This window comes from Vulpes vulpes, chromosome 9 (genome assembly GCF_048418805.1).
Source record: "Vulpes vulpes isolate BD-2025 chromosome 9, VulVul3, whole genome shotgun sequence".
Classification (NCBI taxonomy): domain Eukaryota; kingdom Metazoa; phylum Chordata; class Mammalia; order Carnivora; family Canidae; genus Vulpes; species Vulpes vulpes.
Window position 1 is genome coordinate 81,750,623 of NC_132788.1, and position 18,924 is coordinate 81,769,546.

The following is an 18,924-nucleotide window of genomic DNA, read 5'->3' on the forward strand; positions in this document are numbered from 1 at the left end:
GCTTTGAGGGTGAGTCTCTAGTATATAAGATGTTCACTGATTTGGCAGAAAGCATACCAAACTGAGAGTCAGCTCAGATATCTGCTGATAACCTGGGGAGATTCCAGCATCCATTTTATGGGAAGAAATTGCCCATGGGCTAGAAGTGAGGAGTGAAGTTGTCACCACCATCACCAGGACAGGGAGCATGCACTTCATTTACGCCAATAAGCCAATATTTCCAGTAACCACTAAGAAAAGTTACCTTTAATAGCTTTTACCCTGTACCAGACTGTCCTACACACTTAGATGGATTATATCATTCAATCCCTGCAGTATCCCTTTGAGTAATAGTATGATCATCCCTTTTGCAAAGAAGGCTCAGAGAGGCTAAGTAACATGCTCAAAGTCACCAAGCTAGAAAATGGCAAAGCCAGACTTCTAACCCCACCGATGCTGAGTTCATCCTCCTAGCCACTTCACTAGGTAGAGAGTTTTTTTATTTTTTTTATTTATTTTTTTTAAAGATTATATTTATTCATGATAGACACAGAAAGAGAGAGGCAGAGACACAGGCAGAGGGAGAAGCAGGCTCCATGCAAGGAGCCCGATGTGGGACTCAATCCTGGGACCCCAAGATCATGCCCCGGGCTGAAGGCAGGTGCCAAACGGCTGAGCCACCCAGGGATCCCCAGGAAGAGTTTTTTTAAAGTGAAAATGAAGAAAATGGCACACACATCCACACACACTTTTGAGAAGCACTGATGGGAAAACATACATAATGACAAAATTCTATAGAATAGGTAGTGTTTTTAAAGGAATGTATGTTTTATTCGTTAAAATAACACCTACATACAACAGAAAAGTGTCTTGTGTAGATTGTAAGGCCTGTTGTTTATTTGATCTAGAGACAGTGTCTGGTGAGCACTTGAATTCTCCTGACCCTTGGCAATAATTCTGAAGCCCTCATGAGTTGGAAGGATCTGGTCCTTCCTCTCAAAATACAGCTGGCAGTATCTACGGATACTGAAGCTAAATGTGATGTTTAAAGGCAGCACTGTTGACGTTAGGCAGGAATGGGTTCAGGAACCAGAGTTCTCTGATCCTGGCTTTGCCAATTTATTCACTCTGCTATATCTCAACGTTTACTATAAAAAGATAGAGCTGATGAAAGCTTCTCGTCTCTTAAGGAGACTAGAGTCAGAACAGGGAGCAGCCTCCGAGGTAACCTGTCGCCGGCGGTGGGGGGGGGGGGGAAGGCCCGCATCCAGAGTACCCTACACAGCTCCTGCTTGAGCTACTTGACTGTCAAAGACAACCAGTACCAGGATGGACTGAGAGGGCTATTTGAACCTTCTCCTGGGGCTCTTCACCTTACTCATCCAGTCTGATTCCATGCTCTAGAACCACCATGAAGAAGTTCAGTCTTTCCCCATGGAAGCTCCTTAATTAAGGCTCACGAGCGCTTCCTTTTCTAGGCAAGATATCTCCGCTTTCACTTCCCTTGTAGAAGGCTCCTCTGCAGCCTCATCGTCAATCTCTTTCTTAAGGTTCAGAACCCAAAGTGATACACCACATGTTTCCAAATAATAATAGGACTACAACTTACTCTGAGCTATTTTTTCCTGTTACCGTGGGATGGGAGGAAGACCCATAAGACAATGTACCAGTCAGCGGTTTTATCCGGTAACAAATTGAAGGCTGGTGCCTGTAGGAGTGTGGATGGTTTTCATTCATGACATAGAGCTTGCCTGATCTTCCCAAACTGCCATGAAAGGAATAGAACTTGACTGGTGTCATTCTCTGAATCGAAACTGCATGTTGGTGGTAAATGGAGAGTAGGCGTGTTTAAAGGTTGATCATTTCAGCTGTAGCAAAACTCTTCCCAACTGCCAAGCACTGACTCCACAGAGTAAAGGAGGCAGTTTCTAGTTGACAAGAATGATTTTGCCAGCACCTGCCCCAACCACTTGAATTCCTGATGCTTGAATTCCTTTTGTACATTTCTACCGTGGGTGAGGAGGCCAGGAGTTCCAAAGGAGAAATTGGGGCTCAGGAGACCACATTTGAGTGTTCCCTTCTCTGCCTTCTGGCCTAGATCAGGAGCAAATGAATTCTTACATTCTGTGGGTTTTAGAATTCTCAGTTATAAAAAGATATGCTTCATGGTCCCCCATTTTGCAGGGTGGCTCAAAGAAGAAAGTGTACATGAATATGCTTTGCAAGGCGAAAATCATCTAGGTGTTAGATATTATTGTGAGAGAGACTCAAAAGAAAGGAAGGCCACCTTCTTGCCCAAACTAAATTCTGCATTCAGAATGGACAGGAAAGATTTGGTGTTGGGGATCATTTAGTAGAAATGCTAATTGTGTGAAATCTGGAAAGCTTTCCTGATCTTCCTTTAATGGCCCAAAGTGCCCCTTCTCCTTTCACACACCAGCCTTTGCAGGAGGTCAGCTTTCATGCTGACTCACGCAGTGGCTTCTCTATCTGGCCATTCCCCTGCTCATTCCTCAACCATCCTGATGCCATCACTGGTCACTTGCTTTCCCTACTTCCTTCTGCACATTTTCCCCGATTGCCCTTTCTAAGCCAGGTACTAAGTGAGTCACTGGGGGGACAGCTGTGAGAAGACGCGACATTCTGTGAGAGACAGACATTGCTCAAAATTACTGAATTACAGTTGGAGTCAGTGCTGCAAAGCAAGACAGTAGGGTTCCCAGAGAACCTCTAACAGGAGAGTCAAGGAATTAATCTTGGGTGCTGGTGATGGTTCCAGATGTTTGGATGCAATGCCCTCTTAATAATCAACTATTTGATGTGTGTGATCAGCCCTTTCAAGTTTATGAAGCACTTTCGCATATGGTTTTTTTGCTAAGTCAGTCTCTCAGCCCTGCAAAGTACACAGAGTTATCACCCTATGCTAGAAACCCAGGCTGTGGGACTTGACGTGACTATCTCAGGGTCAACCAGTTCTGTCACTTACAGAATTTTTGGCTCTTAATCCTGGGTTCCTGCCACCCAACCCTATTGGTTTACTGGCTTCTCTCCCTTGGGAGTCAGTATTGTGAAAAGTAGCTTTGAGAAAAAGAGCAATAAAGGGAAATGCTCCTCTGGATACTTTCCTGGCAGACATGTGGGTAGAAGCTGTGATTCCTTTTTTTTTTTTTTTTTTTAAGACTTCATTTATTTATTCATGAGAGACCAGAGAGAGAGAGAGAGGCAGAGACACAGGCAGAGGGAGAGCAGACTCCACGCAGGGAGCCTGACGTGGGACTTGATCCTGGGTCTCCAGGATCACGCTCTGGGCTGAAGGCGGCGCCAAACCGCTGAGCCACCTGGGGCTGCCCAAAGCTGTGATTCCTCATACTGGTCTCAGCCAAATGGCAAGAGGAAGCCTACCTGGGATGTGAAAGATGTCCTAACTGCTTTGTGTGCATCGCAGTCTTTATAGTTTCCAATAAGACTAAAAATCCACTCTGACCCCAAACGTAGCCTGTTGGTCTTACCTGTGCCTGGAGAAACATGACCTGAGTCCAAATGAGACACACAGAATACCAGACAGACTTCCACAGGTTTTATTCCTCAAACCCAGCTATGCATTGACTTCTCTCAGCACACAGAGCCCACCCGCATTTGCTTAGGAATTGATCGCCTTAGCTATCATTCGTTTCTTGCCCCTATATCCCAGAACTTTGTGTGCATTCACCTTCCGATCACCCAGCTGAAGTACGTATCTATTGGTAGCTGCATTTTGCCAATGAGTAACTGAGACTCAGACCTGAAGTAACTTGCCAAAGGTCACACAGCCTGTAAGTCATAGAGTCTGGATTTGAACTCAGATCTGACTCCAGATTTCATGCTCTCACACACACAAGCTCTCCCCTCAAAACTGCAAATAAATTTCATAGCCACTTCCTGCACTTCCCATCCAAGTTTCATAGTATTTAAAACCAGGAGACAAGGACACCTGGGTGGCTGTTGATTAAACATCTGATTTTGACTCAGGTCATGGTCTCAGGGTCCTGGAATTGAGCCCCACACCGCCACCATTGGGCTCCCTGCTCATTAGGGAGGCTGCTTCTCCTTTTCCCCCTCCCCCTGCTTGTGCTCACTCTCTCTCTCTCAAATAAATAAATAAAATTAAAAAAAAAAACACAGGTGACAAAACAGCAGCCTTGGGACAGGCTTTAAAAGGTTCTGGTATCCTCTCAACCCCACCCACAGATACCTATCACCCTCTGGATTAAGGAAACCCACCCACCACATCCCTTCCTCTTGCAAACACTTTACTGAAACTCAAGGATTCCATTACGACAAATCTATAGCCAAATGACAAAAAGACCCCAGGTACAAGAAGTCGTAGCAGCCTTAGTTGCTTTTCTGGACTAGCAACCTTTCCACTAATCAGTTTCAGTTTAGCTAGAGTCACTTTTCTCCTTTTTAATGGGACAGAGAAAATGCAAAACTCCCACACTAGCCACAGGATCCCCAATCAGTAAAAATTTTCTTTTTTTTTCTTTTCTTTTTTCTTTCTTTCTTTCTTTCTTTCTTTCTTTCTTTCTTTCTTTCTTTTCTTTCTTTCTTTCTTCTCTCTTTCCCTATCTCTCTCTCTCTCCTTCCCTTCCTTCCTCCCTTCCTTCCCTCTCTCTCTATCCCTCTCTCTTTTCTCTCTTTCTCTTCAAAGCAGTGGCTATGGCTTGGGGAAGAAAATAGCCATCACATTTTTTTTAGTACCCTCTGTGTTTCCTGGTCACCTCAGTGTGCCAGTGGATTGTGTTAACTGATGACAACACACAGCACGGAGCTGTGGACAATGAAACATAAACACCAGCCTCACTTCCTCCCTCTTCTTTCCTCCTTAGGTGAAGGCAGCTTCCAAATATGTGGATGTACCTGTGAGTATTCAAAAATTGTTTTTGTGGGGGTTTTTGGCTTTCATGAGAAATTTAATGCTGCTGTTTTCATTAGTTGCTGCTAAATTGCATATTCCTGACTTGAATCATCAGAAAGAGAGAAGCCAAGAATATTTCATGCTAAAACTTTTTTCAGGTGAGAAGAGAGTATGGTTTCTTTCATGAAGAAGAGAGGTCTTATTCGAGGGTAAACCCGTTTGCCTTTCATTTCATTTTTCTTGGTTTCTCTGGTACAGTTCATTCTGTTATCATCCTGCCCACCTCCCCTCTGCGTGCACACCTTGGGAGTAGCTCCTGGCTAGGAGCTAGAAATTTGCACAAGGGTACCAGTATTTTTTTTAAACAAATAAATTCTGAATTTGTTCATTTTGGGGCCAATTCTGCAATTGTTTTAAGGAAACCTTACAAAACTGTTTATAATTAGTGCAGACCTCATTAATGAAGAGAGCTCTCAAAGTTCACAGATAAAGCACTTGTGGTTGCCCAAAATTTACATTTAAATTGAGGTTAAGTACTACACATGAATGCTGGAGTGTGGGATTACCTGTGATAAATCAGGATACATTTATAGACAGACTTTGCCCTGCCTATTAGCAAAATAAAATTGGAGAGATTTAAATATATTCCAATAAAGGGGAAAAGAAAATGATTCTGTTTCTCCATTTCTAACAAAAGAGGTGTGAGTCTATTATAAAATATTAAATTTAGAGAGCTTATCTCAACAGCCACCAAGGGTCTTGAACTGAACGTTTCTCATTCTGAACGTGGTTAAGTACCCTCCTTGTTCAAATACTTATTTGTTAAAATTTGTTTTTTTCTAAAAGGATTTATATTAACATTTAAATTCATTTCCCCAGGAAGCTAAGTGTGTAATGGTTTATTGGCTTATTTCTCAAAGGATGGCAAAATGGAAAATTGGAATGAATTTAGCATTAGCATATATTTTGTTTGTTTAATGAAAGAATGTACAATCAATAATTATGCTTTGAATTTATATAATGCTTCTCATCGAGGGACCTCAGACTCCTTCACCCAGATAGTCTTTATAATGGAGAAGAGAAAAAGCTCTCACATAACTGCACCAAGGAGAGGCGTTAAGTAATTTATTTTCCCAAGCCCCAAAGTATAAACTTTCAGTTCACAGGGAGCAAACTACTCAAATTCTCTGGGCCTGTTTCTCCATCCTTAAAATAGAGGTAATAATACCCAAGTCACGGGCTTGCTGTGTAGATTAAATGACACATATATATGGGACTCTCAGCACCATACCTGGCCCTCCCTGGATATCTCAGCAACAGGGGGCCCTCGGGGAGAGGGAAGGGGGTGCCCAGGGAGGAATGGGTGGGGAGGGATGAAGAATTTGCTGATGGCAGCCCAGACCTGCACTGGTCTTCAGCAGTAAGAGGAATTGAAATTCTAGGCTCCCAACCCAACGATCTGGTGGCTGAGGTCATTTTCTATAAGCCTCCGGGTCAAAGGGAGCTATCACCAGTGAGGTTTGAACAGGTGCCCAGTAGGCAAGACACATATACCTGGAGAAACTGGATCTGGCAATCATGACTATCAGCTGAAATTACTGGGAGGTCCAACTATTCAGGGAGGCCAAAAAAGTGAAATATTAGCGATTTCATGTGAGGTTCAAACTCATTCCTACAAACCAGGTTTCAGTTTATTGTAAAGATAAGAAAAAAAAAAAAAAGGACTCTACATCTACATGAAAGGGAACAAAATGCATTAGCAGAGTTTACACCCTTTAGGGAGACAGAAGAAAATGATGCATGTTCCAATGTGTGATACATTTACCACTGTTGATATATAATAAAATACTTGCAGTTGCAACCAAACCCCATAAAGCATTCACTGCATGCTAGGCACTGTTCTAAGCAGGTTACATTTAATCTCGACAGCAACCTCACTTTATTTTCTTAAGACTTTTTTTTTAAAGATTTTATTTATTTATTCATGAGATGCAGACACATAGGCAGAGGGAGGAGAAGCAGGGTCTGTGCAGGGAGCCCAATGTGGGACTCAATCCCAGGAATCCAGGATCACGCCCTGAGCCAAAGGCAGATGCTCAACCATTGAGCCACCCAGGCATCCCAGCAACCTCACTTTAAAGATGAGGAAACAGAGGCACCGCATTGTTAACTTGCTTAGGGTCTCCTGGTTAGTAAGTGGCAGAGCTGAGAGTTAAACCAGTCCTATTAAACACAATGCCATCTGCAAGGTGATTTTAGTTAGTGCATAGACAAACATCTTTCTTAGGATAATTGACTAATTATCTAATAAGTATTAGAAAAAATGCAGTTAGCACATCAAACCCATGATTTCACCAATTATTATGGCCTCAGACAAAGGTAGACTTTAAAATTAAGTCGATTAACATGTATTTTTTTTTACCAAATAATATTATAATGAGAATATCATGTTTTAGTAAATGAACAATTTTATAGAAAATAATAGTACATAATAGACATATATCCTATGTATACATCATTTACATAAGGTAAATAATAGTAATCATTTATTTCTCAAAACAACCGTAATGGCAGGGGTAGGGGTGGATTAATACCTGCTTCACAAGTGAGGAAATTGAGGCAAGGGGAGGTTGAAAGCCTGCCCAAGATCACCTGGCTAGTAAGTCAGAGAGTGAGGATTTAAGTGCCAACAGTTTGACTCTGGAAAGCTTGCTAGCACTGCCATCCAAGAGTCAATTGTGCGCTCTTTCCAACTCTGCCTTCAGTCGGGACACATTGGTAGCTCGAACTTAGCCATGGAGGGAATATTTACTCCCTGGAAATTGGCAGGTACTACAAATCAAGATTTGTTGTTTTGTTCTGTTTTGTTGTCTCTATTTTTTGTTTCGAAGAGCCAGTGTCCCAGCACACCAGCGACTATCACTTATTAGATCAGTAGTCCTCACACCAGAATGCTCAGCGTTAATACTTTGTGATGTTTCTTGATTTGTCTTCGTTTTTGTTTTGTTTTGTTTTGTTTTGTTTTGTTTTGTTTTTAAATAGGGATTTCCAGCGCCTTGGGCCCAGAGATTGTGCTTCAGTAGTTCTGGGGTGGAGCCTGGAAATCCCTCTCTAAAGAGTTGATCTGTGGCACAAGTTTGGGAACCAGTAGACTAATTCAGTGAGCCTAGACCTTGGCTACATGTTGGAAACACCTGGGGAGCTTTTACAAGTATGAATGCCAGGTTGCCTGCCAAATTAAAACAATCTCTGGAGTGTGGGGTCTCATGTTAGTATTGTTTAAACCTCCACAGATCCTTCACATTTGCAGCCAGGTTTAACAACCATGGGTAAAATCATCTCCCCAAGTTGTTTCTGGCTCAGAAGTCTATGAGTTCATCTGTGTTGCCCTGTGAGGTTTTTGGCATGCAGTTTATTGGTTTAGTTCCTTGCGGGGGACTAGTAGTTAGTTACATTAGAGATTTGTCTCTTAATTATCCACACTACTGGAAAGAAGTGCTGTTAGGAGTCATTCAAAACATTGCATAATCCCCAAAGCTATCTCTTTGTCTTCCAGGTAGTATTTGACCCTTTGGTATACATAGCAGATTTGCATTTCTAATTAGGGTTTGCTTAGGTTAGTGAAAATTTAAATTTGTTTCCAACCTCAAAAGTACCTGGTAGGGGCAAGCAAGGATTAAAATGCCCTATTTGTCCTAAGCTACAGAGTGGCTTCTTCACAAATGATCTCTTCCACACGTGGATGGAGTTAACTACACGGAGACCTTTCTTTGTTTTACATGTTTGCTAAAATCCACATCCTATTCCATCAGCCTGTCGAAGCCACATTTAAAATAAATAAGGTGAGGTAGGAAACACCATCACCTAAAGATTTTTCCCACTGTGTTCAGAGAGCAATATGGGATAAAGCCTAACGTATCTAATAACAACAGTTGTTTAGCCAAGAATATTTTCCATCTCTAACTGCAAGTTAGCTTGTTTGTCTGGGAACAGTCTGTATTTTAACCATTTTGTTTGGAAATCTACCTGGACTTAATCACACATCCTTCTCTCCCTTTGTAAATACAGAACAGATTGCACTTCAACCACTGTGACGGTGTCTTTCCCCAGTAGCCACCCAGTGACCTGCTCCCCATAGAGGTATCAGGGCAGCTGATACCCAGATTCCAGTGGTTGGGGAGTCTCTAGGGCTGGTACTGCCCTTTGCCCAGGGGGTCAGGAAAAGTGATAGCGCTCTGTTATCTGCACACCTGTTTCAAACAATGACCCTCTTCCCCCTTCCTGGCCCACCAAAATGGGAAAAGCAAACTTGTTAGATTTGGATGTATAGCTGGTAGAAAGTAAGAAGGTTGTGAGAGGAGGCCTAGGGACTTTATTATGAGAAAACCGCATACGTTGGCGTGCAGAGACTTTGTCATCTTTATTTTGATGTTGGTTCCTCTGAATCCCCTTTCTCCTTCTTGGTTCCAAAGTAGATTCCAAAGGTAGGTAAGGCTATGAAGTGATATATTATTGGGGGCCAGGTGGGGAGGGGAATCATTGTGGCTCATGTTTGTATAGCAGTTTATGGCTTTTAAGGCATTTTGACATGCATTATTTTAACTGATGATCATAACAACCCCTGAAGGTAAGTAGGAGAGCTATTATTTTTTTTTAAAGATGTTATATTTATCCATGAGAGACTCAGAGAGAGGCAGACATAGGCAGAAGGAGGAGAAGCAGGCTCTGTGCAGGAGCCTGATGTGGGACTCGATCCCAGGACTCTGGGACCTTGTCCTAAACCACTGAGCCACTCAGGCGTCCCAGGAGAGCTATTATTAATCCCATTTTACACATGGTGTAACTAAGACCCAGAGAAACCTAAATGACTTTCTCAAGTTCCAATTGGTGGGGGAATCTAATAAAATCCACACAGTATGACTAAAGAGCTTACAAAAAGAAATAGGAAAGGGGCTTATTCATTCATGAGTTTGTTCATTCGGCAAATATTTACTGAGCACCTACTATGTGCCAGGCATCATTCTGTGTGCCGAGGATACACTAGAAAAGAGATTAAATAGAGCCCCTATATTTGTGGAGCTACGTTCTAATGAGAGAAGACAGAAAGCAAATACACAGCACAATGTCGGATATTGGTACACATGAAGACGAAAACTAAAACAGAGTCAAATGGTAGTGAACCATGGAGGTTTTAACTACCTAGGTGAGATGAACCACGCTGATTTTTTTAATCAGTTTTTAAAACGTAAATGCCCCTTTGATGACAGTAAATTTTGCAGAAAGAGAAGGAGTGGTGAATATATAACCATTATTGTAGGTTCCTAACGTTGCAGGTTACTGATAGGCCTGCCGAATTGGGCTTTGACTCTTAGCTCGAAGATGGCTGCATGTGTCCAGGAAAAGGCCATAGCTGCCTCAAGAATCACCAGGGAAGAAATGGAAACAGTACTAATAAGTTTCTCAAGTCCCCCCAGGTAGGGGGGTCCCCATTCCCTGCAGAGAATGCCCTTTGATGTGCGGCTGCCAAGGGAGAGGAGGCGCGAGGGGCCAGTTTGGAACTGGTATCTATCACTTACATCTCATTGGAGAACCTCTATTGTTTCGTATCATAAAGCTGCAACAATTATAGGACCATCACTGGAACCTGCTCAATCCATTCGCTGAAAATTGCTTGAAAGTGTAACAGTTGACTACTGTGGCTTTGGATTGTCCTCATTGTTTTTCAAATTAATACCTTGTCATTGTTTCAGCAGGTGTTAAGAAATGTTACTAGCATCCCAGGGGCCAAGCATTGGCCCTTTCCTTGATAATTGTTTGCTTTGTATCACAAAAAAAAAAAAAAAAAAAAAAAATACAGTCCTACTGTTTCCAAACCTTCCTCATTTTCACCCTGGAAATTACACAGAAGTGTTAACTAACTTCAATTTGCAGTGCCTGACAGTCACGTCTTGTAGAGAAATGATACTTTGTGATCTAAGGTAAATCACAGTAATGAAAACTAATCTTGTTTAGTTATTAGCAAACATACATGTCTACTGTGGAAATTTAAGGGGGTTGTGGCAGCTCTCCTGATGACCCATATTACAGTGTTTTAATAGGTTTCTTTGGAGATAACTTTGATTACGACATCTCAAGCAGTGTGCATTCCGAGCCCCCCCCCCCCCCCCCGCCCTTTTTTGTTATCTTCTTACAATAAATTATTTCCTAACTCTGGCTGAACCACCTGCTTACCTTTCCAGAAAATCTAATTTATTTAAAAATCAAATCCTTCGTCTTCCTTCCCACCTCCCACTTTGTAAAATTTTTGGACCATAAACCTGCACTGGGAAGCAAAGACAAATAAATGGTTAAACGTCTCCTCTGAGTAGACTGATTAGGAAATATTCACTCCATGCTCAGGTTCAAGTATTCCTCCCACTTGCCCCCACACCCACCCCCACCACCGCCCAAAATGTGGCTTCGGTAGGAGGGGGCGTACACTGAAATATAATTTCTTTACTTAGCATTTTCTCAATTTTCTAAAGAGGAAAAGAAGATCGAGGAAGGCTGTCACCTTTCCAATGTTATATTAAGGACAGACAGTGGAAGACAGAGTATGTTTGGGTATTCTTAAATGGGGATTTCAATCCAAAGAAAAGCCAGAGAATGTCTCTGGGTTATCCAGTGATAATTTATCCATTATAGTATATATGCCAGAAAAAAAATTAATAGTAGAAAAATATCTATAAAACCCTGTAATCCCAACTCTCTTCTTAGCCAGGTTTGATTCCTGGAAAGAGCAGGAGGCTCAAATACCAGTTCCTACCAGTCCAGGCTGTAGATAGCTATACAGTGTACTGTGAATAGCTTCAGATCCCAGCAAAGGCAATGTGGGGTGGGGTGGGCTGGGGTGGGGAGACTAAGCTGTATGAGTAATCAAGGAAGTCACTGTCTGAAAATTCCATTTTCATGTTTTCCTGTTTCTTTGCAGAAACCCGGGATGGACGTGGCCGACGCCTATGTGACTTTCGTCCGCCACTCTCAGGATGTCCTCCGTGATAAGGTCAATGAGGAGATGTATATAGAAAGGTTATTTGATGTAAGTAAATGCCTTCTCCTCCTTGAAGACCAAGGAGGAGACCCTCCAAAATGTGACAAAATAAGAGACAGGAGGATAAGTCACATTTTGAGAACATGGATTGGTCCTGATTCAAGCAATATCTTTTCCTTTCCCTCTGCCTTAGGCTCTTATCTGTCCTGTGTCTGTTCCGAACCCACTCTTGGTGTGGCCGTGTCTCAGTCCCAATCTGTGTGATACGTAGGACGGCACACAGCCTCTCAGCAAGCAGCCTCGTTTCTGCACGAAGCTTGTGAGGCAGCTTTCTGTAACTGGCAAAGACCTTTCTTGGTCATGGTTCTCCTCCTTGCAATCTGGCCTTGCTTTAGGGATGTGTCCTCGTCCAGGAGGCAGAGACCAGCTCCCTCTCCTGGGAGTGGTACCTCCCTGACCCCAGCCATGGCTTGCAGATGTGCAGTAAGTGTTGCATTGTTCTCACTTCAAAGATGATTCCGATTCTGGAAGACTGGAAATGCTTAGTTAGCCCCGGGTTTTGGCAAACACTTGTGCCAGAGTTGCTCAGTCAGTGAGTGTGGTTTTTAAACTCGGGTGCCCTCTGCCCACCCACCCACTTGAAAACTTGGGAGGCAGGTATGCAAAGAGCAGGTACATCAGGTACCCAGACCCAGACCCAGACGGAACTGGAGAAAATGCAGATTTCTGAAGGTTAATCGTTATCAGGCAATCTTATTTCCACTGTGACTACATCTGCACTTCCAAAGCAAGCCACTGAGGCAAAAAGAAAAAAAAAAAAAAAGGAATCTGCTTTGGTCTCAAACCACCCGCCTCTTTCAGGCCAAAGCAGATGGGGCTGCCTAATTTAGCCAGATATTTTGCTTCAAGTTTCCACTGAATTTGCCAGTGTAGACCCGGCCAGAGTGCATGGAAGCTGACGTACTTGTCTCCGCGTGGCTCTAATTGTGCAGCCTACTTCTGTCTCGTGAAGCGTGAGCTCCTTCTGTCCAGGTTTTCGTATATTTTTAGTGCCAGCCCGAACATTAATGTTTTGGTCTACTATGGAATCCGTGTTTCTATATTTTTTCTGTGATTGTGTTCAGCAATTTACATTGAGTTTGTGTGTATGTGTGTGTGTGTGCGCGCGCGTGTGTTTTTGTTCCATAGCTAAGTGAGCTCATTGTTGGCAGCGCTCAGGATTCTGCAGCTTCTGACTTTTATATGCTTTGTCTTCCAGCTCATTTGCTTTCCTCGTGTGTTGAAAAGGCTCCTTTCTTTTTTTCTTTTCCAATCATCCCCTTTCTGTGCTCAATATCGCTCTTTCGTCTGCCTCACCTTTCCTCGAGAAAACCCTTCTTACTTTTTAATTCCCACCCGTCCTCTCTCTCTGAGATTAAAATGGAACTTATCTCTCATGTCAAATGTTTTATCACATTATATCAAGTGGCATGAATTAGAATCAAATAATCTTCCTGTGTACATCTTCTAGCATGACCCACATCCACTGAGAATGCCTCATACATGCATAAAGCTCACGAGCGGGTTCTCTCCTTCTCTGCATGCGTGCCTTTATGAAAGTACCGAGCCTAGAATGACCGGGGCACGATCACCCATCCGATAGGCATTGAAAACCGAGCCAGGCAGCACCCTCAGGTCTGCGGTTAGGAGTGGGGACGCTCTGCCCATCTCCACTGAATTAAATTCCAAACCACAAATTTTCAAGAAGCCTGTGGATTGTTCTTTTCAATGCCTAGGTTGCCTTTTTTTTTTTCCTTTTGATCAGTATCTTCTGATTCTCAGTTTTGTGTGGCCCTCGCGTGCGTGTGCGTTCCTGTGTGAGCGCGTGTGCAGATAACCTCATGTTCTCTGAAACTTGAAAACCTCTCGTACTGAATTGGATGTCTCCTCTGTAGCTTAGCCTGTCACTTCATCACAGATAACCCACCCTTCCGTCTTTCTTTTTTTTTTTTTTTCAATTAAAATTACGAGGGTAAAAAAAAAATTTTTTTTTTTAAGGTAGCCTGGTTGAAGGCAGCGAGGCAAATTGTCCTCTTCCATGGCTTTTTTTTTTTTTTTTTTTTTTTTAAGGGAGAGTGCAACTGAATTGTTATTCAAAAAGTAAGGGTAGAGCCTTGGGTAGCACAGATGGTAAAACTAGACCTGTCCGATCATGGAGGCACACAGTCAAATTCAAGCCCTCTGACTTTTAGTGTGAATTAGTAATGAAAAGACCTATTCACTAAGAATCTGTTCTTTCTGAGCAATCTTTCTGTTGCTCAGAAAGCAAATTATGTTTGGGGTCGTTCAAGAACTTGCAAGTATTTCTAGCCCCTTGTTGAATTACACTGACCAGCGTAAAATGGCATCAGCAACGCTGTGAGAATCCTCACAGTTTATTCTTGCATTGTCCTAATTATGTTTCCCGAGGGAGTCTTAGGTACACTCCCTGGAGTATCTGATTTTTAAAGACTTTACCATCACTATCATTCACTAAACATCACTCCCACCCCTGTGGAAAAAAATCTTTCAGTAGTTTATTTGGAGCGAACAAATTTCTTGCCATTTACTTTCTTATTTTCCAAATAACCTGCTCCCCTAATTTACAGAATATTGGTGCTAGGCAACCTAACGGATGTAGTGCAAAAAAAGTTATTGAATCTGTCATGGATTTAAAACATTTGTCATTTGAGAAACCCAGAGCTCCTCAAAAGCTTCATTACCATGCAGTCTCGGCAATTTAATTCAGTACTTACTGTTTTTCTATAATCTAGCAGCAAAACATCAGATTACCAACATGTTTGATTATTTGCGGCTTCTGTTTCATCAAGCATGGTGTTTATTTCTTTGCATATATGCTCTGCAAGGCTCTCGTGTCCCCCGAGCTAAACAGGGGATAGGACTATGGAGGCAGAAGGGTCTGTGAGACTGGCCCCTCTCAATTTCTTGCCACAGTGAACTTCTTTCAACTCTTTCCCCTAGTGATTGTGGTCCTGAGGCCCGTCTCTAAATAATTGGCAGAAATCTCTCAAGAAAAACTTGTTGATCTGAGAGGTTTCTCTTCCAAATTGTTGCATTTTGATAAATGGCAAAAATGAATAATAGAAAATTAGCATTCTGAACGGGGGAAAAAATATATATCTCCGAGATTGTTTGCTGTTTGGGGGTTGTTGATTGTGACTGTGGTGTCAGTCCCTGGTTGTGACTTCCTGCTGGCATCTGCCACTCAGAGGCTTGTTCTCAGAGTTCCTGTTGTGTTTTCAGCTGTGTTTCAAAGTGTCAGTTTTATTTACCTGATACGTCCTTTCAGTTCTTGCTATTAAGTTTTGTTTGCCCCCTCTTTTATTTTTCCCCCCTTTCAAATGTACCTTGTAGAAAAGGCTGGATGGCATCCACGAGTGTTTGTATCTGAGAACATTTGGACTAATAGCTGGTCATTTAATGAGTGTCTCCTCCGTTTTCACCGGGCCCCTCTCTGACGGCTCCCTCTGATCTAGCTTTCTCTCTGCCTTGTCATTGTACTTTTGGCTGGAATCGGGTGCTTGTGGGAGATTATCGGCATAGCATTTGGGGCTCTATATTTAATGTTCTGCATTTTTATCTATTTTATTATGTAACTTAAGAGCAGCTTTCCAAATTCATCTTCACCAACGGTTTTTTTTTTTTTTTTTTTTTTTTTTTTTTAAACAGGCCTTCTCTAGGTTTATTAAAGCAAGACATTCAGACAGAAGGTTGCCTAACCAGGTCTTTCTGAGGCAGTGAAAGTTTCCCTGTGTATTAATCATTGATTTACACTGTCCCTCTATAAAATACTATCAAGTTTTTTAGGCACATGCCTAAGGAATAGCTAACTGGTCCAAAATTAAGGGCTGATTAGAAAAGAATCCTCCAACTGCCTCCACTAGTATTTCCAATGTACAGCTGTACATTTCATCTGCATTTTTGTAATTTTTTCCTCAAAATAGGGCCTACCATTGTAAACTGGTTTCAGTTGCTGCAAAATGACAGTTTAAGACATTTTAAAACAAGAGATTCAGAGAATTAAAGCAACAGAATAATCCGATGTGTATAGTAATCATGAATTTAAATGATATTAAAGATGCCGAATTTTTAAAGGAGAACTGGATTGCTGTCAGACTCAGGTGGAAGCTTGGCCTCCTGAAAAATGATTGCTGACTTTTTAAAAGAAAATACAAAACATAGACATGAAATAATCTCCATATTCCTCAAGCAGCTGCTGAGGAGGAAAGCACAAACCCAAGAAATAGCTTGAAGACAGTGATTTAAAGCTTGAGTGTCCATAAATCATGCAGATGGCTTCCCCCCTCCCTTTCTCTGGTGATTAATTCAATATCTTCCCCAAAACAAAAACATGCTTTTTGAAATTAGAGATCAGATCATCAAGAGAAGCACCTAAGATTTCAAGGTCTAAACAAAAATTAATTTATTTTCTTTCCTCCTTGTACTTCTTGAAGACACAGACTGAGAAGAAAATCGGGATTAAAAGAGATGTGCTTAGGGTGAATTCATCTGCTTAAACCTCACAGGCTCGGAGATGAGTGATTAAAAAACCATCTCGAACTTGGATGGAATCCACATTGGTGGTAATGCCCGATCCGCACTGGCGTTCCTCAGGCCCCATGTCGCTGGGAGCCAGGCCCAGGGAACATTTGACTGGAGATGATACATGGATTATATAGGTCAATTATACACTTAATCTGCCTTCTGGAGGATTAAGTATTTGCAGATTGACTCTGCCTTTGGCTTCTCCGTGGCAGTTATCAGATCAGGAAAGGGCCCCTTTACCAAACCCGCCCCATAAGCACTTAATCAAGGCAGTGCGGTCAGGTTCGGATGGGGCTGTTGCTCTGGGTTCTTTGCCTTGCACAGATTTTAATTTGCTGTTCCATTATCAAATCGGGTATTTGTCCACTTTATGTGTCAGCACAATAATTGAGTGTGAATATTTCCCATTAAAGGGGTAATTTGAAAAATGAAACCTTTGCCTACTAAAATGTATTCACTATATTTATATATGAAACCACAGATAACCTTATTTCAATAACCTTATTAAATTACAGAAGCACGACGCATGTGAACATATATCAATCCAACTAGGAATCCTCCCGCTGGAGGAAGTCAGTGCTGAAGAGGCTACAAGGAAGCATCATGTTGTTCTGTTCTATCTGTAAGGTGTATCGCCAACTGTCCGGGTGAGGGAGACTAGTCCCAAAAGTACAGTGTGGGGAGAGATGCATAAGACGCACCAGTCTAACAGGTTGTGGTTTGGGAGGGGGCTGATTAAAGAAAATCAAGGCAATACGGCATCTGGGCACTGAGTTAGTGAGTTCTCTCTTCTACAAGCAATAAGCAGGTGTGAGTGCCCCAGATGGGAGCGATGGTGTAGTGATCATGGGCCGTGCTTTGGAGCCTTCACACTTCACCCCTGATCCTTACAAGCTGGGTGACCTTCAACAAGGTATTTAATCTCTCAAAGCTTCAGCCGATTCATCCATGTAACAGAGATGGTAATAAGCAGAACCTCCTCGTGGAGTTGTTACGGGGGTGAAATGCTGCATACAAGCTGCAAGCATCAGGCTCCGGGCGAGCGCTTGGTAAGTGTTAGCTGCCGCCGCTGCCACCACCACCACCACCACCACCACCACCACCACCACCACCACCATCATTACCACCACATTGTCATCGCCATCCTCATCCCTGAAATGGACATGCTTTTCCCAGACCTCCTCTTTTCTTGTCGACCACAACTCCATATCTGTCCAAGTTGTTGTAAGAGTCTTGCTATCACTTTAAGATGCCAACCCCAAATTTCCTGAGCATTGTTGGATAGACAGCAGCCCAGTACCTTTTTACTTGCGGTAAAACATAGCTCTGAAACAGGCAAACAACGGCCAGAACTGGGGCTTTGAAGTGAGCCAGGTGCTTTGGAGAGAGCCAGATGGGAGTAGGGATCCTGGTTTTGCCATTGCTGAGCTGCCTTCAGGGGACTATTTAGCCTCTCTGGGCCCTACTCAACTGTAAAGAAACTGACATCTTACCATAGTTGTGAGGAGTAAGTACCTTAATGTCTGGAGACCGGCATCGTCAACCATTCAAAAGCCTTTTATCATCCGCATTATCATCTCATAGAATGAGAGCATCCTGCAAGTGATTTGGAATTGACCTAGCCCTACCCCCTAAACAAAACCATAGTGCCTTCACACATTAATCATATTTGACCTTCTAAATGTGAGGAGTATTTTAGGGGATTGGGGAATGGCTGATACCTTTTATTATTACAGATGCAATAAGTGGTCATTGTAGACATTTAGAAAATATAGCTAAGCAGGGGCACCTGGGTGGCTCAGGTGGTTAAGCATCCAGCTCTTGATTTCAGCTCAGGTCCTGATCTCAGGGTCGTAAGATCAAGCTTCATGTTGGGCTCCCAGCTGAGCGTGGAGCCTGCTTGAGATTCTCTCTCTTGCTCTGCCCCTCCCCCACTCCCTTGCATGCATGCTCTCTAAAAAAGAAAAAAAGAAAAAAAAAGAAAGCAAAAATAAGAAAATGCTATGTCCACAGCACCCAGAGATTATTACTTGAGTGTTTATTCTTCAGGATCTTTTTCTATGTGCTTTAATACGTTATGTCTTTTTTTAACAAAATACGCAGAAATTGCTTCTTTAAGCTAATGATTTCCATTTTCCATGTCAATAGATGTTCATATAATGTGCTGTGCATATTCCAAATCCCCCACTTGTCCCCCAAATATTCTTGACATCTGGTTTGTGCAAGCCAGGGCCACATATCACATCTGGTGATGATGCTCTTTAAACTTCTTTTTACCAACACTGGCCCTTTTTTTGTGATCCTGACTTGTTAAAGGGACCGCCGTGCCAATTGTTCTGCAGACTGGAGGAGTTTATTACTAGCTAAACATAGAACTGATTTGAGGAGGGAAAAAAATCTAGCTGAATTCAACCAAGTAGTTCTTTTAGACATAATT

At 42.4% G+C, this 18,924-nt stretch overlaps 1 protein-coding gene across 14 annotated transcripts in view; it reads left to right on the forward strand.

Annotated features, from left to right (window-relative positions):
• The window catches only part of CADPS (calcium dependent secretion activator), a 456,612-nt gene that overhangs the window by 405,697 nt on the left and 31,991 nt on the right, over positions 1–18,924 (forward strand). For all 14 annotated transcript variants that reach the window (XM_072720539.1, XM_072720526.1, XM_072720534.1 and 11 more), the window contains 2 exons: positions 4,845–4,877; positions 11,844–11,951. In XM_072720539.1, coding sequence (XP_072576640.1) covers positions 4,845–4,877; positions 11,844–11,951 — 141 coding nt within the window. The remainder of the gene's footprint in view (positions 1–4,844; positions 4,878–11,843; positions 11,952–18,924) is intronic.